The sequence below is a fragment of the Accipiter gentilis genome, chromosome 1, assembly GCF_929443795.1.
Source record: "Accipiter gentilis chromosome 1, bAccGen1.1, whole genome shotgun sequence".
Classification (NCBI taxonomy): Eukaryota; Metazoa; Chordata; class Aves; order Accipitriformes; family Accipitridae; genus Astur; species Astur gentilis.
This window is the reverse complement of record NC_064880.1, coordinates 25,413,167-25,434,872: the sequence shown is the minus strand read 5'-3', so window position 1 is coordinate 25,434,872 and position 21,706 is coordinate 25,413,167. Positions and strand designations below refer to the sequence as shown.

Here is a 21,706-nt window from a genome sequence, read left to right as displayed (position 1 = left end):
GCTTCGATGCCTGGTGTCTGCACGTCTGCCAAAATGGGCTTGTCCCTCCAGCACCAGTGGAGGCCGGTTGCTCAGGGCTGAGGGATTTCGCGGGGATATTTGTGTCACGATGGAGCAGCAGTCACCCTGTGCCTGGTTTTGGGCCGCCATGGCTGGCCAGCCACGGGGCCAGAGAGGGTAGGGAGCGGGACGGGAGTCACAGGCCGGAGCAAAAATCGGGCAGTAAAGGAAGGTTTAGAGGAGTAACATGAAGGATGTGAGCGCTTCACCACATGGAGAGGGGACGGTGGGGACACCCGGGCAGCCGGGAGGCATCGAGGAGGGGCAGCACGGCCTCACCACAGCACCTCACCTGCCATGTTGTGCCTGTACAGACAAGGGGTGGTTGGGTCTTGGGGTGAGAATCGAGGGCCTGAGGAAAGGGGTGTGGGTGACTGCCCTGGCAGCGGGGGCACCCGGAGAGGGGATCCCGGGGCGGGGGGGCGGCGGCTCCCCCGCGGCGCCAGTGTGTGCGTGGGGACGCGACTGGTGAACTCGAGGTGCCCGGCTCCCCCGGGGGAGGAATCTCTGGGGGGAGAGGGGTCGGCGCCCGGACGCGCCCCTCCGGGGGGCTCGGCCGTTTCCGTGAACGCTCGTGGCTTTCCGGCCTCCTCGGCCCCGCTCGCGCGCCCGGCGGGGGCGGGGGCAGGGGTGGGGGTTAAGGAGGGCGCGCGCCCCCCCCCTCCCCCCTCCCAGCCCCACTCGGTGCTTTCCGCGCGGGCTGCCCCGGGCGGAAGCGCCGTTCGCGCCTTCCCGCGGCCGTTCGGCTCTTTCCGCCTCCCCTCCGGGGCGCTTCGTTCGTTTCCGCGGCCGCTCGGCTCTTTCCGCGGGGGCCGGCGGCGCGCTCGGCCGTTCCCGCCGCCTGCCGGGCGCTCGGCGTTTTCCGTGAGCGCTCGGCGTTTTCCGTGCGGGCCGCGGCGCGCTCGGCGCTTGCTCCCTGGCTGGCGCTCCTCAGTCGGCCGCTGCCTGCCTGTCGCCGGGCTGGGAGCGCCTGTGTGTGTGTGAGTGACGCGGCGGAGGTGTAGTTTGACGCGGTGTGTTACGTGGGGGAGAGAATAAAACTGCGGCGAGATCCTAGGCGCGAACGAAAGCAGTGACGGAGCAGCCTGGTAACCGGTAAGAGGAGGAAGGCGCCCAGCAAACAGGGGCGGGGGGGAGGGAAGGAAATGGAGCCCGGCGGGGACCAGGGGAGCCGCCGGGCGGCAGGACGCGGGGGCCCGGCCTTGCACCGCCCGCGGGAGGGGCGCCCGCTTTAAAGATGGAGCCGAGCCCTGCAACATCCCCGCCGCCGCCGCGCCGCGAACAAAGGATAATGGCGGATGGGAGCCGGCCCCGGCGGCGGCGGCGGCCGCCACGGCCGGGCGGCGGCGGCGGCGGCGACTCTGGCGGCAGCCAGCGGCGGCGCTCACCGCGGCGGGGAAGGGGGATCGCGCCCCCCGGCCCCATGAGGAGGCGGCGGAGGAAGACGACGAGGGGGGAGCGGCGGCGGCGGCGGCGGCGGGGGGCGGCCGCGCACCCACCCGCGCCCCCCTCCGCGGCGGGGCGCCCCCTCCCCTCCCCTCCCCGCGCCGCCCCTCCGTGAGCGCTGCAGCTCGCTTCCCCGCCGCCGCGCGCCCCGCTTCCTCCCCCCCGCCGCCGCCCGCCTCGGTCGGCGGCGGCCCCGGGCGCGGCCTCCCGGCCGGCGCGGCCCCGCCGGGCTCCGGGGACGCGGGGCCGGCCGTGGCGGCGGGGCGGGCGGGCAGCCCTCCTGCGGGGCCGCCGGGCCCCCCGCGCCCGCCGCTCCGCGCCCGGAGAGTTTCACTTCCCCGGTGACCCGAGTGCGCTGTATAAATAAATAAACAAACTCTTGCCGTGATGGAAACGAGAACGTGGGGGTGCTCCCAGGCTCTGTATCACGCTCCTGGGCTCTGTAACGAGAAGTTTTTAATAAAATCTGTGCACAGAAGCTCAGGCCAGCGCTTGGTCTGGTGGTTTACTTTTATTTGCAGCGTGGGGCACGGCCGTCCGCAGGAGGCTGTAAAAGGGGCGATGGTACTCGGTCACCCAACACCGCGCTCCGGGGAGGTAGCGGAGGGAAGAGCTTTAAGCCCGGTGCGCAGATCGCGTAACAGATACGGTTCCCTTTTGCTGCGTTCTTCCTTTCCTGCTAGTATTTTTAACCCAAAGTGAACTTGAGCCTGGCCGTGGCTGGCAAATCTCGGTTTGGGATTTGCTTTTGCCAGTTCTCCACAGACTCGTAGGTGCTGCACAGCAAGCAGGATTTGACCTCTAGCCCTGCTTTTATAGCAAATGTCAACTCGGATGCCTTTTCCACCTTACACCAGCCTTGCCTTGCTGCAGCTGTGGGGCTTTTTTTCCCGTGTTGTTGTCTAGAATAGAAGATGTTATTTTGACTTTATTTCTACTTTCAAAACCTGGATATCTGCATTTTTGTGTACACGAATACGTGAAAATGACGTGGCAGTCTTAAAAAACTTATTTTAACCAAAGATTATTACATCTCTGAAGTGTATAGAAGGATAAAAACTTTATATAGGTCATATGGCTTTTTTTCCCCAAAACATATATTTTTTTAAAAAATCTTTTTTTGTTTTCTTCTCCATCTTAAATGGTGAAATGCTTGTACATAATCCGCTTCTGGAATAACACCTCTCATGATTTTGGGTTTTGGTTTGGTTTTTTTTTTCCTGGGGTTAGAAGCACATTTCCTATTTCTTCAATAAAGAACCAGAGACTTATTTAGGAATATCGGATATCTCTGTTTAGTCCCATTGTGACCACCAAATGCTATTTCAGAGTACAGGAGTTTTGAGACTCTACTTGCTTCCTTTCCCTGTATCAACAAATGTGGATTTTTACAGTAAAATGTGAAGTCACTGCAATATGTTTTTATTGAAGATGGGTATTTGTGATTTGCATGGGTAGATAAGCCTGTCCTTCCTTGTATGTGAATTTCTGTTTTCTGTCACTTCTACCAGTTCTTTTGAAATGAAGGTCGAAGGTGCTCTACATCACTTCACTCCGAATAATAACAACACGACAAGAGGGTTTCTAAAGTTGTAATTGATTAATAGACATCTGAGGACTTCAGTAAGCAATGTAGCTGTTGATAGTGATTAAAGAGAGTGTAGTCGTTGGTGTATTTCATTCATTCTTGGTTTGATGGAATGTGCACTTCATTTTAAATACAAAAATGCGACAGTAAATCCTTGCTGCTTGTTTTTTGTAGCTTTAGAAACACATTTTATTTTATTCTATTTCATAATAGAGTGGAAAACTTTCAGATCCCTACTTTCTAACACAGATCTCGGCGTTTCCTCACCAGCTTTGTATCCTAACACATCAGAGAAAAGGGAGCAGAGAGGTGGTTGTGTATTTGCTAAGCATCAATTACAGGTGACCTAAAATGAAATATTTACATGTAGGAAAGAAGAGTGTAATAATTTTTAATGCTTCAGATTCATTGATAGAACATCAATGTTTAGATTAGTACTCTCAGCTTTGTGTCTGGATCTGCAATAAATGGTCTGCATCTGATCTATATATGTATTATATTTTCTTCCATACTTTTGGTGATAAGGGTGTCTGCTACCCTGGGTAAAAAAAAAACCCAAAGATCTGAAAGGGGAGAGGGGTCTGCTGGTACAGAACATTTAGAAACATCTCATTTAGACTGTCAAGTCATCAATCTGTCTGTTTCCTGGAAGCCTACACCAGCATAGCTATTGCTGGTACTGATGTCAAATATAAAATATTCTGTAGTAGCTGATCTTATTCTGGAAAGTAGCTGTTCTGCTGCAGTAACAAGCAAACAGCCTCTTCTTGCCTACAGCTCTGTAGGTGAAGATTTTGATAGCAGACAAGGCCCTGACTAGGAATTTCTGTTGACACCCTTTTGAAACAAATGGGATATTCGCACTTCACCTCTATTTTCAGATCTCTGGAAGCAAGTGGAGATCAGTTACTCATGCTACACTTCTCAAGGTTTTTGTGCAGTGAGAAGGCTGTGCTAGCTTTCTGCCACTAATCTAAAGTTAGTTTCAGGGGACACGACAGTAATCCTCATCTACAGAAACGACCCTACTGAATTTGGTTTGAGCTCTCTGGTACCCTACCTACATACAGTTGGAAGTTTCGTGACAAGGCAGTGATTTTTCTCTGAATCAAAAATTGTGTTGCCTCATCTGCAGTCTGTGTGGTCATATTTCATGGTGATTATGAAAACCTGAGCAGTCTGCGGTTAACGATCTTTGTACATCACCCAGCATGAAGGCATTGATACCTATTTTATTCTTCAAAACTTTCAGATCACGTGGTTGTACCACAATTAAAAAGGTGAGTGAGAACAAATAAGGCACCTTCGATGTTTCTAAAACAGCCTTGTCAGCTGTGCAGGAGATGAAGATGTGCCAGGGTCTAGTTGATCTTTTAAGTGAAAAAGCATTTGAAAACGGACAAGCATCTTCCCATTTCATGCTGCTGCTGGTTTTTTTTTCTGGCAGTGCTAGATTTAGAGTATCTTATGTGAAGTGGAAAGAATAATAGAAAACTGTGTGGTGGAAGGGCCTCTTGAAGGGGAGAGGGTAAGGAATTTGGAGGAAGTGTGTTCCTGTTTGGATGCATGTATGTGTTTTATGTATATGTAAAACATATATACATACATACAAGTTTAAAGCAGCACTGATGCTTGTTAGGTACTCTCAAGGAGTTTTTAAGGAAAGTGCATAGGTACAGGGTTTCTTTTACCGCTCAAGATAATAAGCACACCTGTTTTTCTTCTGAGAGTATTGAGAGATCTGATTTTGTCATAAATCAAGCCCATTAGGTGAAAGATGGAAAAATAGTTCCAGAGGTAGGAGAGTCCCGCTAATTGCTGTTCTGGATTTCATTATTTTTCCATTGGTCTCTGACACAAGACTACACTAGCTACTTTAGCTGCAGGAAGCCTTATAATAAACTATTTTGAAGCTACTTTCATGTAGGAAACTGAAACAAAAAAGTCTACCCTTGATGTTTTCACACTTTTTAGAGGGGAGAGTTCAAGTGATGTGTATAAATCTCTGATCCTCTAAGTGTTGTTCAACGATAGCTTGTTTGGTCAATGAGGTTATCAGCAAAACTTTTTTCCCTGCATTTGGAAGAACTGTAAAGCTGGGTCGTATTTTCCTTTTTTGGCAGAAACTTTTTCAGACAGCTTTCTAAACTTAGAAAAGAGCAGGTTCATTTCTTGAGCAGACTCAAAAAAAAAAAAAAGTAGCCTGAGAAACCCAAGAATTTCTGAAGTTTATCTACTGCTGATGGACTGAAACTATAGTTCTGCATACATTTTTTTGACAGTAATATTGGCTGAAGCATCCTCCACGTCTGGTAATTTGCTAATGTCTTCTCCATTGCACTGGCACAAATGTTTGGGCTACTGCATCGTAGACCTGACTGGGGAAATGATGCAGCAGTGTGAGAGGTGGGGAGCCTGATTATTTTTCACCTGGATCATTCCCTCTCATTCCCTCCCCTGGTTGCTGCATGGCTGCACAGTAGCTGTACCAGCATAATCAGGGGAAGGGATGGGGCTAGAATGAGCAGGAAGAAAGATAAGGGCAGCTCAAACAGCAGTGCTGCTAAATGAGGAAATGCAGCCTACATAAAACTTTTTAATTATTGCTGTGTTTATCACTAAGCTGGATGGCATAGATCCTGTTGTGGCTCTTCTTGCTGCAGCACTGGATCCTTTAGCTAAGTTTAAGTTTTTATGTGTGCTAGATATGAGCAAATAAACATGAGCAGCAGCTGTTCCCAAACTTTAATACATGTATACATACTGTTTGTTGTGCTACTTATTTACTTGGCTTTAACACTTTTTGTGTGTTTTTTAACTATTATGTTCACTTTCTCAGTCTTGTTCTCACATGTTTTGTTCTAACCTCCTGTCACTGTTCTTTGCAGCTCTTCGCTGCAATCTTCTTAATCATCTCTCCAGCAACTCTGCAACCTCCTGTGACGTTTTGGCTCCAATATTACATGCATTTTTCTGATAGCTGCTACTCTAAATCTTCTGTTGTTCTCTACTGCTATTCCAATATCAGTTGTATTTTGCTTTCCCTTGCACCTTTCCTAGGGCTTGAATGTAAAATCTCTTCTCATCTAGCTTATCTTTTATACCCCATAGAATAACGGATGAGAAGCATTATTTTCTTGCTTTTTTCTGATGATTCTTCCTCTGGCTCTGTGTAGCTGGCCTGGCCTCAAACTCTGCTGGTGCCTGTCCGTTCCTCCAAGTGACATGCAGTATAAACAGGGTTTGTAAATTTACACCTTTGTAGATAGTAGAGAGCTTTCTTTTGAAAGAAGAAGGGAAAAAAAAGCCTAGGGCATGTAGGACCCCTGCACCTCTTTGTGAAACTCATCCAAATTTTTCTCTTTTGTGCTGATAGGAAAATTCTGGGAGATACCAAGGGAGGGAAGATCTGACAAAGGGCACTGTGTACTAACACCACAGCATAATACCAACAGAAGAAGTCTGTTGCTGTGGTTTCATCTGAGCTGATAAAACTGTATGTGGCTCCCAAGAGACAGACATCTTACTCCTTCCTTCTGCTCCTGGTTGTGTGGTGTTCAGCCATCCCTTATGTTGGCTGTGGTGTTGATTGTATGTAAAATTTAATGAGTCAGTTCAAATCACTAACCCAGGAGAAAACTGTGCTTTTTTGTTAGGTTAGTTTTCTTGGGCTTGAGTGAGCTGAATCAGTTCGTGATTGAGATGCTATTAGCACCAACACTGGTGCAAATTCACAGGGAGACTTTAGGGGAAGGAAGGAGGAGGACACAACTTTCTCCCTTCATCAGCAGAGAGCTGGGTCAGCAGACCCATCTTGGGGAACTGCTATACATCCATGATTTGGAGTGAAAGAAGGAGGAGTCGGGCTCTGTCCATGGTGATCAGAGCCACATTAGTATGTCTTTGCAGCTAGGAAAGCTAGAACATAGTAAGTGTCTCAGCTGAAGGGAAAAAAAAAAACTGAGAGGAGAGTTTCCCTCTTTTGGAAGCCTGGTGACACCTGTATGGTTGAACTAGCTACTCCTTAGCAGCTGCAGGTTTCAGTCTTCTCAAGAGGTTGGATCAGTGTAACTCTTAGGTCCCTTTCTTTATGAGGAGCCCAGTCAGATGGGGACAATTACATACAACATTTCTTTAACCAAGCCCAAGTTGAAAGATGAAGCTCCAGAAGGGGCCCAGGTCCAACATCTTGCTGTAAATCCTGTCAGTTGGCCTAAGGCACCTGGGCCTACAACCTACGCTCACTTTAGTTTCACTGTTACTGCAAACTGATAGATGCCTTGGCTGGTCTTCCTGATTTTAAAATAATAATTGTGGCTGAAACTACTAGCATGAAAGTTGTAGCATAAGGCTAATGTGGAGTGTATGACCAGTGCACGTTATCGTGGGCTGGGTAGAGGAAGAAGTATGTTACCTGCTGCAAACAACTGCCTTGTCAGTGATGTGGCTGTTTGAAAAATGTGTCTTGGTGCCCAATCCTCAGAAAGCTAATGTTGACTATATAAAAAATAATCCTGTTTCCAGCCTCCCACTCTTAAAACAATAACAGTCAAATTACGGAACATATGTTTTCGTTTCTCCGGCATCTTTGTTGACTTCCTGCAGTCTTACAACACCTAGACCCATGATTTGATCTACTTTGCTTTCATTGGCAGGCCTGGCTGCAGCAGGGTGGATTCTGCTCCATCTTCCCTGTTCCTGCCCCTGTGCCAGTAGCACCGATACGGCTGTCTGTGAGGCAGTGATGTGAACTGGATTGGAGAACTGGTCCAAGATAAAAAGTTGCATTTTCTGGTCTGTCTGTAGTGCAAATTGGTTGCCCAGTCCCATTTACTACACAGCCTCACAGACAGCTGTGAAGGTGTAAATAAGAAAGAATCTGGAGGAAAGGAGAGCCTGAGCTGGCAGTGCTGCTAACAGAAATCCTTGTAAGACTGTAGTTGCAGAAAGCAAAACGGAGATTTTCTTTTGTGCACAGCACACTGATGCAAAACACTGATTCTGTTTCTCTGGCCCTTTCTGGTTCATCAGTGGCTCCTGTTGCTTACTCAGGGTCATTCTTCTGACCTTCAGCGTTACCAGCAAGTCACATCTCCGTTCCATGGAGACAGCTGTGTTGCCCGCAGGTAATGCAGGTCTTAAACTCCAGTTAAGTATTTGAGAACCAAGATAAATTATTCTCTGTTCTGAAGATGACACTTTTGCAGAGTAGATCTGCCTGGCAGGCATAAGAGAGATCTTTCTCATTTAAGAAGCATTCCTGCACTGTCCAGGAGAATATAAAAATACATGAAAAATAAACCAGAATCCACTTGGTAGATAACATTAGTCAAAATTGTTTTACTACAAAATTTGGTTACTGTTTCATTTTGGTTGGTTTCTAGGAAGAGGGTGATCACAGATTTACTGTTGGTGCATTAAGCAAGATAATGTGTCTGCTGTTGCTTCAAGACTAGTGCTAATTGACCAAGCAATGATGATTTCAACATAACTAGTAAGACCAGAGCAATTTTAGCTTTTAAAATATTTCCAAGTCTGAGCTGTGGCTTAAGCCCCAAATCTTTTGGTTTTGATGTTGCAATAAATTTTGTGAATAGGATGCATTCAGAAGTTGGACAAGGGCAAGATTTGTAAGAAAGTGCTGTTTTTCTTGTGCATACCTGGGCATACTCTACTGGAGTGCTTCAGCTGCAGAAAGAATTCAAAGGTTTTCACTTACTTGAGAGCACTGAAGGAAAAAATAGTCTATGCTGCCTGTTAAGAAAGAAACAAAACTGTTATAACAAAAAGTATGTTACTTGTACAGATACAGGTTATTTTGAATTTGTTTCAGACATTTGACTTTATGTCTGGTAATTGTCAGCTTTGTATAAATAATTCCATTTACCTTACTTTCAGATGACCAGTTCTAAAGATAATCTGTTAATAAAACAGTGAAAGCATTGGTCTGAAACATCAATTCTGTGTGTTTTCTTTCAGAACTCATTGGAAGTGTTGTGTTTTTTTTAAACAAGACTTTCCAATATTTACCAAGTTACAAAACTTCATGCTTTTATACTATGGGTTGTACTCTAGAAATACCACGTATGTTCCAAGCATCGAATAGAATGAGCAGTGTTTGTTTTAATAGTATATGGCTATAAAGCTTGCAGGATAAATATATGAAGTGGCATTTTTTATGAATTAAACCTTTAGCCACTGACATTCAGCAGTGGGTTAGAAACATTAGCAATGGAGCTGTACCTTCTTACCAACAGACAAAATCTCAGCACAGACACAAATTCTACCTAAAATTCTCTTGTCAGGTTTAAATATGCTGCTGATAATACCTAAAACTCCATGCTTTCCCTGAATTTCTTAACCGATTTGATAGTTCCTTGAAACAGAAGAATGATGTGAAAACAAGTGTGATCTGTGTCACTTTGGGGTTCTAACATCTGACCCTTTCCAATCTGCAGAATTTTGCTGAGGTGACCTACAGTATTCAAACCTCAAGCTCTTTTTTTTATTTTTACATGAACAAAACAAATGGATGATGAAATTCAGATACCTAATTTAACATTTTAGCCCAAACAAAGAACTTTGAATACTGACACTCGCCCTCCCTCATTATAGGATGGGAAAGGAAACACTTACTTTATTCGTGGGGAAGTCCCCTGAATTTCAGGGACTTTCCAGAAGATTGAGTTTCAGAATATAAATTTACATTCATATTACATTAGATTATCATCTTTAATCAGTGTAATCTCTAAGAACCTTCAGTCCAGTCTTACAGTATGCTATTCTGATAAATGTGATGTGTCTGTTAATATTTTCACACTGTAAAATTATCAGAGACTCTGGAAACAAATGAATTTGGAATAGAAAGATTTCAGGTAATAATAAACACGTTTATATGGTTATCTGTCTTTTGTCACATTCCTGCACATGCTTCCATTAAATCATACCTGGTAGGTAATTTAAATGATTACAATTAAGGAAACATCTGTATGGAGGTGATTCCTTTCTCTGTTACAGGTATAAGATTACTGTATGTTGTATTCTTGGCCTTGGGCTTGGAACACTCAGGTTAACCAGACTGATACGAGTCTGTGTAATGCTCTGGTTTTGGTTTTGGTTTTTTTTAATAGGTTGTTCCGGAGCTGTTCTGAGCACCAAAAGAGAGCTGGGTGATCCGTTATATAATTTCAAAGTAGCTTTAGCTTTGTTCACTTAAGCATTTGTCATGGACCCAGTGATGGAGACTATGTGAATCTCTGTACCACATATATAGAGCAAAGTTTGCGCAGAAGGCACTGATATTAAATACCCTCGTCTTAACAACATCATAGTTGTACTTCCCTCTCTCTAGGAGGGTAACTCTGTTGAGCAGTCAGTCATCGCTCCCGTACTTGTTTGCTGAGAACAAGTTTCACTAATTTCCCCACCTTGGAGATAACCATTTATATGATACAAACGTGTGTAGAGTAACTCGTAGAGTTGCACGCTGCCACAGGTTTGGGATTGCAGCAGTTCCTCCAGCTGATGCCTCTGACCTGGGATGTATAAAGGTTGCTTGGCACATGGATAAAGATCCTTACAACATGTCAAAACGTTGTCAAATATTTCATGCAGCATTTAGGTGGTTCTTACTCTGCCATAATGAATGATGGGGCAGTAAAAGGTTGTAAGACACAGAAATGTGTATGGAGGAGGACAGATATGATCCATCTGAATGACTTTGGCAGGTCAAGTGGAAATCTCAAGTCCTGACAGGTCTACCCAGTGGAAGAAAGGAACACATGCACCTTCTTGGATGGATCTTAACCTCTCCTCTCTCCTAACATCTCCCATTTTCTCCCTGTCACTGGGGAAGGAGAAGGTCTCTACTGGCTTGCAGAATTAGCTCCCCTTTCTGTCGTTCTGGACTGCCTTAGCTCCTCTGCTGGAACACCTTCACATGCCAATGTTTGCTATGACAAGAGGTGGCCCAAAATGTTCTGCTTGTTGACCAGCACCACAGGATAAATTATTTATTTGGCATATCTAGATAGCTGGGTGGTACCAGAGCGCTATTTCTAAGTTGCTCGGTGTGCCAGGCGGGTGGAACCTACCTCCTTATGCGGAGGTCATGAAGCTGCTTTAGCATGGTGCTGAGCCCAAGCTAACAACCCATACTAAGAGGTAGGGTGTACCAGCTTGGGCACAGGGCCTCATTAGCAGAACAGAGATGTTAGTTTATTGTACTCATTGCTGTACTCGCATTACTTAGGTTCAGGCTGCATTAATACACCCCATGGCTTTTAGGTGGGTGCAGGTTCACTCCAGCAAGCTTTCACCATGGGCTGAGCAGGTGCCGTGTCCCCCTCCCCACTAGTCTTAGTACAAACGTAATCGTATCTTCCTGGTTTTTATGAAAAACTGCCATCAGACTAGTGTGCGGTCACAGTTTAGCACTGAAGTTAGAAGGACAAGAGGAGTGGCTGGCTTCACATCACTGCAGTCAATTCTGCTGAGAGGTCAGCTTCAGATCTCTTGGAGTCATTTATTCGTCAGTTCTCCACCCACTGCTGTTTCAGTCAAAGGTAAAAGGACAATTTGACTAGGGCCAGAAATTAAACCTCAACACGAGTGGCTATGCCGGTTATTAATTTGCTGGTCCTGTACCAATTAATTGCAAAGAGCTCGTTATTAGAGTTTGTGACCTATTCAATGAGAGCATTAACTCCCAGATGCTGTCACAAAAAAATTATTTTGCTCCTATTTTACCTTGTGTTAAAGACATCTGAGTACCAGATACGTTGTGACAATTTTTATTAAGTAACCAGCAGCTACACACCACAAAGTGAGCCACAGTACTTTCAGCAGACACACAGAGAAAAGAGGTGTATAATTTGACAGTTTCACGTGGTTTCATTTTTGTGAAAGGAAAGCTTCTTTCTACAGTTAGTAGGTATTGCAAGAAATCAGCAATAATAGAGAAATTAGAGATAACAGAGAAAAGATGGTAAGCTATAGTAAAGTGTGGTCAGTTTATATGGAAATGCACTGCATAAATATATTGGCAACAAATGTGTAAGAACTACAAAATGTGCTGAATTCTCAGAAACAAGCAAGTTCTCATGAAGTCTTTGTGAATATATTGTATATACTGCTCAGGACATCCTTAAAAATCTCTGTTTTCTCTAAGATTCAGTTTGCAGATACCTTTCGAGTTGGGTTTTTTTTGGTGGATTTTTTTACTAGACATATTCGCTAAAGGTGTTTATATGTAGTTATAACAATTCTGTCACACATTAAGGATCACAGATGTAAAGCATGTGAGGTAGTCTTTTAATACCCTAAGTGCATTCAGTATGAGGACAGAGCATTTATAAATAGAACGTATTTTTGGATTATGTTTTTAATAATAATAATAGTTACCCAATGACTTTATAACCTTTCTGGGATTTGTTTGGACATTTTGTTTTGCCTAAGTGAAGACAGATAGTATTTTGGAGGAGTTACTGAATGCGAAGGGGTTAAGACAGTGGAGAGGCATTTGTTTGCTTTTCATTGTTAATGCCTTAGGAAATGCTTACTCTGGTCTCTCCTCTTGGGCTCTTCTTCCAGGCTCTTTGCAGACTGGTGTATCCACATAAGACCTATCCCAACTATTAGATAAGGTTAGGAAGAAGGGTTTTTTTTAAAGTATATATATTATCAGTAGAATTAAAATACATAGTTTTGGGGGTTTTTAAGCTGTGCATGAGGATTCATCCTTGCTTTTAGTGCCCAATTCACAGTCTTGAAGGGAAAGGTTGTGATTCAGTTAGATCCCTTGATTCTGTATTGAGCAAGAAGAGGCAGTATAGATAAAACCTGAATTAAATTATGTGCATGTACCAAGTGCTTACTGGATGCTCTTGTATTTGTTCATAGAATCTGTGATACAAGAAATAAATTGCAGTTAATTGCTGCCATAGTCTCTTCCTTTTAAAAAGCTTGAAGGCAGAAACACTAGATCCTAATACAATGCCAAGAGTGTGGAGTCATATCAGGAAAATCCAGCATTGAAGAGTATATAAGCAACTTTCACTCACGCACCTTACTGATTCACCATCTGCCTGGTAAATGTCAGCTTTCTTGTGTTATGCTAAACAGAAAACAAAATCTAGAGGTGATTGCTGATTTGCTGTAGCAGTGAGATTAGGTTTTTGGTCTTCTGCCCTGCTCTTTCTTTAGTGAAAGGGAGATTGAGCATGCAACACAAGTAATTTGTTCCAATACTTTCATCATTTGCATATCTAAATCTGTTAAGTATGAGAAATTTTCACTGACTTTGGAAGTGCAGCTACAATTGCATTAGAAGATTTGTTGGAAAAGTTGTGCACCAGAAAAGTTTGGTACGCATGATCAGGGCTCCTGGTTGCATTTCTTCTGTGATCTGTTTGAAAATACTGCATTGTTTGCCTCTCTTGCATTGGCTGTTACAGCATGTATTCAGTCAGCAAAGAGTTTTCAGACAGTTCTCCAAGTGTCATATTGATGGAGACGGAAGTGGGAATGCAGGTATTACATTCAGCTGATGGTCTGATTCTGCTTTGTGCAAGATCTCTTTACAGTGAGATTTGATTTTTCTTGTAAGTTCCAAGATCAAATGTTTTAACTCCAGTGAGAGGAAGAATTTTCCCAGCTTTTATTCTTTGATTTGCCTGGCAGATTGCTGTGTGTGAATGCAAATAACCTGAAGATTCTTCTCCATTTTTGGCATTTTCGGTGGACTTGGCTGTTGAGGCCGTTCTTTTACTTCCATTTCCACTCAGTTTGCCCAGCCCTTACACTGCCCTGACCCAGAAGCTGGCATGATCGTCAAGGGGCTATATGGTGAACCCATTCAGAAAATGGTAAAAGGTAGATTTAAGATGAAGCAGCAAACATAGGTTGTGTTCACAGTATGGCACACAGTCCTGTCACCCTGAGGAGAGGGCAGGAGGAGCAAATACCCAGGGGGAAGGGGCAGGGGCAGTGCCAGTTTGGGATGGCAGAGAAGCTGTGGTATAAATTGCAATTCCTGTGCCAACTCACTGTAGTCATTAGTGACAGAGATAATTATGGGCCTGTCTTGTCCTGTTGAGCACTTATTACTGGTTATTTGAAGTCCCGTGTGTTAGCTGTAAATAAAATTATTTTTCTCTGAACATTTTCAATCTGGCAGCCGTTGAATGGAGTTCATAAAGTGGCTGTTGAGCTGTGGCTGAAAGGGCTGCCGCACTGCAAGGTAACAGTAGAAATGTTTACAGATTTCATGTGAATGTCCTCAGTAATTATACTGAAAAGGTGGAAACAAATAATAGCATGCGAGAGCGCTGTTTGATGACCTTTTCAGTGCTTGCATGGTGGATCTGTAGCTTTATAAAGCCACATACAGTAAATACAGAGTGAGTCGAATTCCTGGAACTTTGGTTGGTGGAGCTGTCCTGAACAATTGTACTGGCATGCCTGCTATGAATAAATCTGAATACAGGGTTTGAGAGACAGGCATTGCCTCCATTTCCCTTCCCTGAGCCCCCTCGCTGCCCCAAGCCCTTCGCTGCTGTGAGCCGCTGGGTGGCTGGATATTGAACTGGATCAGGAACCTAATGCAGCAGCAGGGGTGGCCTCTGCAGGTGATGGCTGGGTGAATGTCTGACCTGATGTGGCACAAGTCCAGCTCAAAATGGGCATAGGTTGGTTTGGTCTCTGCTCTGCACTGTTTTTGGAGGCTGTCGTGTTGTTCTTCAAAAGCTGGGTGTGTACTTTAATAAACCAGAAGTCATCATCTAGCTGTGGAGGAGAAGGAGACTTCAAAGTGTGTCACTCGGTACAGCTGTGCTTGTGAGCAGGCTGTGATGGTACGAATGAGGTGTAAAGCAAACCGTGTGGCCTCAAGGTGTAGTTATATTGTATGGCCAGTAACTGTCAGTGTAAGCATTAACTGATAACCGTGTATCGGCACAGCAGCGTACTAAGGACAAAAGAAAGGCTTGTGGGGAGAAGTATTGTGTTTTACTGTCCAACCTGTAGAACTGAAAAGCACAGAAAGCTTTAGGGCATTCAGGACCTTTGCATACGAAAGTGGATGGAAAGTTTTATCTGCTGTAATAGCCACAGTGAGGTATTTTGGTTCTTGGATTTAGTGGTGTTTGGGAAAGGACCTCCAGCTTTTTTCTCCAGTCCATCCTGGGAGACAAAAAGCAGCATTGTCTGCAGAGCAGGAAAGCTTTATGGCTCATGTGAGCAAATGAGAAGCCAAGGAGCAAAGCCTAACGTTCAGGAGAGATGCTGGGTTTATGAGGATATTTGGGATAGCAGATAGAAAAAGGAAGTAAGAAAGCAAGATGCACCAGGGAGACCACAGACGTATCAATAGGTGGGTACTAAAGAGTGAAGAAGATGACATGAAAGCTGTGGGAAGACAGAATTATATCTTCCTGGCTCTGTAAACAGATGGGGGGGGGGGGGGTAACTGCTCATGCTCTGAATACACAGCATTGATGCTCACTTTAACTAACAGAGATTAGAGGAGTTACCATTACCTGTAGCACATCTAGTTCAGCATCCTGTCTTTAAGATACTGAAGATCATTAGGTACCTCAGAAGACTACTGGAACCTGCAAGAAGTACATGTGACATAATCTCCCTCCCCCGTGGAAATCTTTATTTGAATTTTTAAGGATTAGAGATTGGTTTAAATCCAGACTCATGAGGTTTTATCTTCCTTTCAGTTCTGCACTACTTTTGGTATGAAATAACCACACCAATTCTGGATATTCTTGGATATTCTTGTTATCCATGTGCATGCCTAACCCCTGTTTGAATCCTGATAAATTGCTTATCGTCAGCAGCATCAGTGCTCTATTTGTGCAGTACACAAAGTATCAGTGTTCATCTTTTTTAATAGATATTTTTAAATCTTCATTTTCATACTTTTAAATTTGCCACCTTTCCACTTAGCTGTTCTTATAATCAGACAGTGAATGTTTCTTGTTAACTTACCCTGTTACTAGTTTAAGTATTTTTTTAGCGTTTGAAGCATTTCTGTCCTTTCTGGGGTAAATAATACAATTCTATCCAATCTGTTTATACAACACGTTTTCATTGCCCCAAATGCTTGCTTTCTCTGAACACACAGATTCCACAGAATCCGTTTTTAAGATGGACTCCCAGCCTCTGCACTGTAATCCACCTGATGTACAAGGTCCATCTATACAAATAAAATTTTTAAAGATTACCCTGTATCTTACTGCTGTTGCAGTCTAACACTTTAGCTTTTCGTGTCATAGACGCATGTTAAGCAGAAATGTGAAGTGAACTATCTGCAGTAGTGCCGGGCCCCATTCACAGGTTTATGCAACTAACAAGACACGTTTATTTGGATTTTTCTACAGTGTGTGTAGTTCAGTTTCCTCTGCATTCTGCAACTGTTTGTGTTTATTAGCATCCATCTTCTGCTGTCCTGGTCTATATTCAGCTATTACAGTTAGTTATCTGCTGCTGAACTTCGTTTTCCCAGTCCTGATTTGGCCAAAACAAATTATTGGCTGTTTTGCTCTTTGGCTGTTTACCTCCAGAGTTTCAGATCATTAGTAAGTATGTTATTAAGAAAGTATTAGAAAGTATAATACTAGCTCTTTTGAACTAATAAAGAAAATTGTGTATTACATAAAAGTCAAGAGTTAAACCGTCTCCAACCACGTAATCTGATCAGCTTTCTTAACGTGTGCAGAGACTCTGGTTTTCCAACTCTGCTTGTTAATAGCTAACTGTTTTTTCAGTTAGTTTCATTTAGAATACTTGGTTCAAGATGACCTACAACAATTACTAATTTTTTCTTGAAGTGGGGAGGTGGTGTCCTCTCTTGACAAGATGGAAAGTAGCCTGGAGGCAGGAAGGAATGAGAAGAAGGTGTGCTCCCTCTGCTCCTGTATGCCTCCCCTGCTCCGGACACTTGTTCCCCATCAGGACACTTCCAGATCCCTGCCTCCATTTGAGAAGTCCCGGTGTGATGGCTGCCAGGGAAATCGGTGCCAGGGAGCAGGAGGAGCAAAAGGATGGGGTGGTGGGGTGGGCCTGAGCACCCACAAGAACAGAAAGACACGGGGGTACTGGTCAGCAAAGCTTGTCTAGACTAGGGGTATGTGACAGCTTAGAAAGGAAGAGTAAGGATTAGCATTCATTTGTATGTCTGGGGAGGTTAAGGTTTCAAACCAAGCATAATTTCATCTGTTACACTGTAAATTGAAAGAACTAATAGGAACTGACAACCTTAATTTCAGCCATCATGGTCTTATCCATACACACAATAAGTATTTACGTTCTAGGTGCCTTGTCTTGTATATCTTGGCAGTCTTAATCATACCATACTGTTAAAGCAAACATGAAACAATGTAGTAATCTGTATCTAGAATATAATGTTGTGATGTTCAAAAATCTGATTCCTTCTTTTTCTCACAAGTTAACTGTAAAAGGTAGTAGTGAAGATGTTAGAATACAAATACTGTGATGTATAAATTGAACCAAATTCAAGAGTACTTAGAACGTGCAAATAACATGAGACTAAGAGCTTGTCCAAAAACTACAAGTCATGTTGGAAACTCATTTGAACTGCATGTGTCAAGATGTAAATCTTGCAGGCAGCTTGCTGCATTGCTTGGTGCTTACTGTAATGAGGATGTTCCTTTTAGGTGTTCATGTTAAGAATTTGATTTCCGAAATGTTGGTGTTGTAGAAGAGGGAGCACCTCACACAGTTAACACTTTTGCCGATTACATATGCAAAAGTTGGTGCAAGTGTGGAAACTAAGCTTGTAAAACCAGAAGTCCTTTGCTGAATAGTGTGTGAGAGGATTGAGAATTCTTCCTAGCAAAACATTGCATTTCTCAGCAGGAATTTGGCAACATCTACCATTGCGAACATTGCTAAATACCTGATTCAAGAGACTCCTCACTTGTACATTTCATCTGTTTCTAATCCCATTTGTATAGCAATTGACTCCGTACTGGAGTCATGATTTCTATCAGCAAACAAAAGCATTTATTAGTTTTGCAACATACTTGAATTGGTAGCTGGGAAACTGTTTTTTAAAGTTCTTTTCAGATACTTGGCTGGGACGTTGCTGATGCAAAAGATCTGCTCCTGAAACAGTTCCGATGAGGTAGTCTTTTGGCTGGAGTCACCATGATACACGCGTAGGAATTGGGAAAAAGTTGTTGATTTGCTTACCTTGGACAAACTGGCTGATGCTCACAAAAAAGTGATAAAACTAGATACCTCCTTAAAAATTATAAAAATCAAAGGAGAACCTATGGTAGTCTGGTTTGTAGTTTGCACTTTTGAAAATGCAGAATACCTCCAAAAATTGGACATATAACATGGAGGACTAAGACTGATAAAATATAAGGCATATGTTAAAGCTGGGATAGAGAACCACTTAAACTGTTGTCATGAATGAAGTCTTTAAGAACTGTTTGCTAATGTATATTACAAATAGTGACAGTGCGTGGATTTTCTTTCGTGCTTTGTGGAAGATGAAAAGCAACGTGGAGAAGACTTGGTACTGTAGGAGAGAATGGGGTTATTGTATTTGCATGGACATAGGCTATTCTTGAAATACTTACAAAAATTGTGATGTCTAGACTACTTAAAATGCTGAATTTACAATTAATTTCTTTCATGACCAGTTTACAAGTATATACATACAGGTAGAGTATTGTTTATCTGTGAGCATTTGTTGGAGTAATACCTGGTATATGTGGGACAGAAATCATGGCAACAGGGAGAGGCATAACAAAATTCCAGGTGCTTAGAAGAATTTAATTTCTTTTTTCCAAAAATTTGTAAGTTCTTTCATTGTTTGTTTTTAAGGAAAATCAGGTTTAATTCTTTTCATTTCCAAAGAGTTTCTAAATTGATGTTGAAACTAAATAATTGGTACTTACATATTTCAGTATTCACTCACACACACACACAAACACAAAAGCTCATTTCAACAGTCATTTTCAATACTGAATATACAGATTTTGATTTATATACATTGGCTTGCTTCCTTTTGATGTGAGATGCAGCTACTACTTTGAAATGCTGGTTTATCTTTGTTGATTAGCAATCATTTACTGTAAGACAGACATTTCGTATTATACTCAGGGTTGAAGTGTGACTCTACTGCTTTAGGCAATACATCTCCAAAGAGTATTCTCTTTCCTGTAACACTGAAGTATAGTTTGCATTGAAACAGAAGTTTCCCTGACTTTGTGTTTAAAATGTGGTCACACAATACACTGCATTCACACTTCTAAGTCTTCTCCGTGGGGATGGGGGGTTGGGGTGGCCAGTAAAGTTGAGAAAGGAGAGGGGCGTTTCTCCTTCTTTCCACCTTTCTTCTGATCTGAGCATCCTCTGCCTCCAGGCCTTTTCCCAAAGCAGAAATGCTCTCTCTACTGGTTGTTTTGCTCCAGCTCTGAAGAGAAGTGTGCTGCCTTAGGGTGGCTAGAGGCCTGAGTAGATTGGGCAGCACAGGGTGGTACACAGTATCGGTACTGTGGCTATGGAGGTAATATTGATTTTTAATATTTGCTATTTGGAGTTCTGTATAATACAGTGGTATTGCTAGATCACCATTGGGAGCATTTCCTTGTATGTTGAAGTTATTGTTTATATATTGAATATTTTCTTACCAGTATTTAAAGAAGATCTGAAAATTAATTTTCAAAAATCAGTGCAGAATTTAACATTCATTGCACTCTACTTACATGCATGGTTTTGGAAGTTATTTTATAGAGTTGTATGTTCTGGTGATCTAGGCTTGCTCCATTATTGCTTAGACGTGTAAGTGTATTAGGAACTAAATATGGTGCAAAACTTAGGTCATGACAAACTACTATGTACCTCTAAATATAAAAACATTAATTTGCAGTAAGGGTCAAGTAGAAACGGCTTCCATCATTACGTATACTGACTTTAAAACTACTGAGTAGAAAAGGCTAAGTTGCTGTGACATAGGGCCATACACAGACTGGTTGTGGAAAGAAATTGCATGGAGGTGTTGCATATTTAGTTCAGATGGAAGAACACTGAAAACTAAGTGCCCAACACAGAAGCAATTGCTATTGGTTATCTGCAAACTGCAGTTGCGGGGGAGAGGGAGGACTGTAGCAGGGCACATTGTCACCTTGGCACTGAGGGAGTGCCCTTCCTGACAAACTGCCGGTCATTATTCCAAATTGGGGAGGCACTAGATCATCATAGTGCCATTGCTCGAGCAATTTTTTTAAGATTAGCAAAACGCATTTTTTCTGATCTCATTATTGGAGGAGACTGGACCTGTTTTTCAGAAACATTACGCACAGAAAAATCAGCCTGAGGCAGACAGCTGGCATGAAAAAAATTTGCCTGAATGCTAATAGTTTGGCAACATTTTAATAAGCAAATGAAAACAGTATATAGTAATGGGAATTCAGCTGCAGTGATTGCTACCAGATCCACCAAGAATAATGGACTTGCATACCAACCCAGACTTACGACAAATGTTGTGATTGTAGGTAACTAAATGACCATGGAATCTGGAGCAGAGAACCAGCAGAGTGGAGATGCAGCCGTTACAGAGGCAGAAACCCAACAGATGACAGTACAGGCACAACCACAGATTGCAACGTTAGCCCAGGTATAAAATCATACGATGTAATAGTTTTACCTATTGGATAATTTTTTTAAGAGGGATAATGTCGGCTCACGGGCCTGAGAGAAGGTTCCATTGATACAATTCTGAAACAGGTACAATGTGTAGTTCCTTTGATATTTGTCTTCACATTTTTAAAGCAGTAGAGATTTTTAACTTCCCATCACACTAGGCTGTGTTAGTTCTAAAGAACTGTATGTGTGTAAACTGTGTAATGTTAATAGAATAATGAATGAAAATATTTCTAGCATTCTTTACCACAACCATACCACTGGAAGGTATTTTTTTCAAAACATGTAATTCACTGTCTTTTTTTATATTGATTGGATTGTTTTGCTGTTATGTTATCTGTTGGAAACTTGTCTATAGCACTCAGTTTAATTCTGAAGAAAACAAACTGAAAATATAGATCAATAATGCAGCAAATACAACATCTTATCATATGGGATTAATATTATAAACATCATTATCAAGTGGAACGACCTGGCATTTGACAGCTTGTGTCACCCTGTTGTCTCCAGAATTTCACAGAATTGTTGGCTGTTTAGAGAGACGGTAGATCATTTATTATCCCCAAATTATTTTGGAGAAACAAGAAATGCGATCCCAGCCACATCCCTGATTTTGGAACCTGGTTTCATTCTTGGATACACTGATGGTTGGCAGAAGCAACTCCATTGTGTAAATGAGTACAGAATCTTTTCGACTCTCTTCTGTAATGATTTAATTTTAAAACTATTTGCAGTCTGCAAAGAACAAACAGGTTTTTTAGATCTCATAGTCTTTTTAAGTGGCACAAGTGTTAAATCACTTACCATTTAATAAATTATTAATGTCTTTTTAAAGTCATTACACCTTTTGGTAAACCAGAGATAGTACACTTCCATTCAAGTGATAGTATAGGGATTGGAGCTGTTAAAATGCACAGGGTGATTTTG

General features: G+C 42.8%; 1 protein-coding gene across 2 annotated transcripts in view; it reads left to right on the top strand.

The window, feature by feature from the left end:
- The first annotated feature begins 745 nt into the window (after positions 1-745).
- CREB1 (cAMP responsive element binding protein 1) overlaps positions 746-21,706 on the top strand; it is a 38,194-nt gene continuing 17,233 nt past the window's right edge. Inside the window, exons 1-2 of one of the 2 annotated variants that reach the window (XM_049800712.1) lie at positions 748-1,155; positions 20,632-20,753. In XM_049800712.1, coding sequence (XP_049656669.1) covers positions 20,640-20,753 — 114 coding nt within the window. In that variant the 5' untranslated portion in view covers positions 748-1,155; positions 20,632-20,639. Of the gene's footprint in view, positions 1,156-20,631; positions 20,754-21,706 lie in introns of both variants that reach the window. The other variant, XM_049800721.1, reaches the window with a different exon arrangement.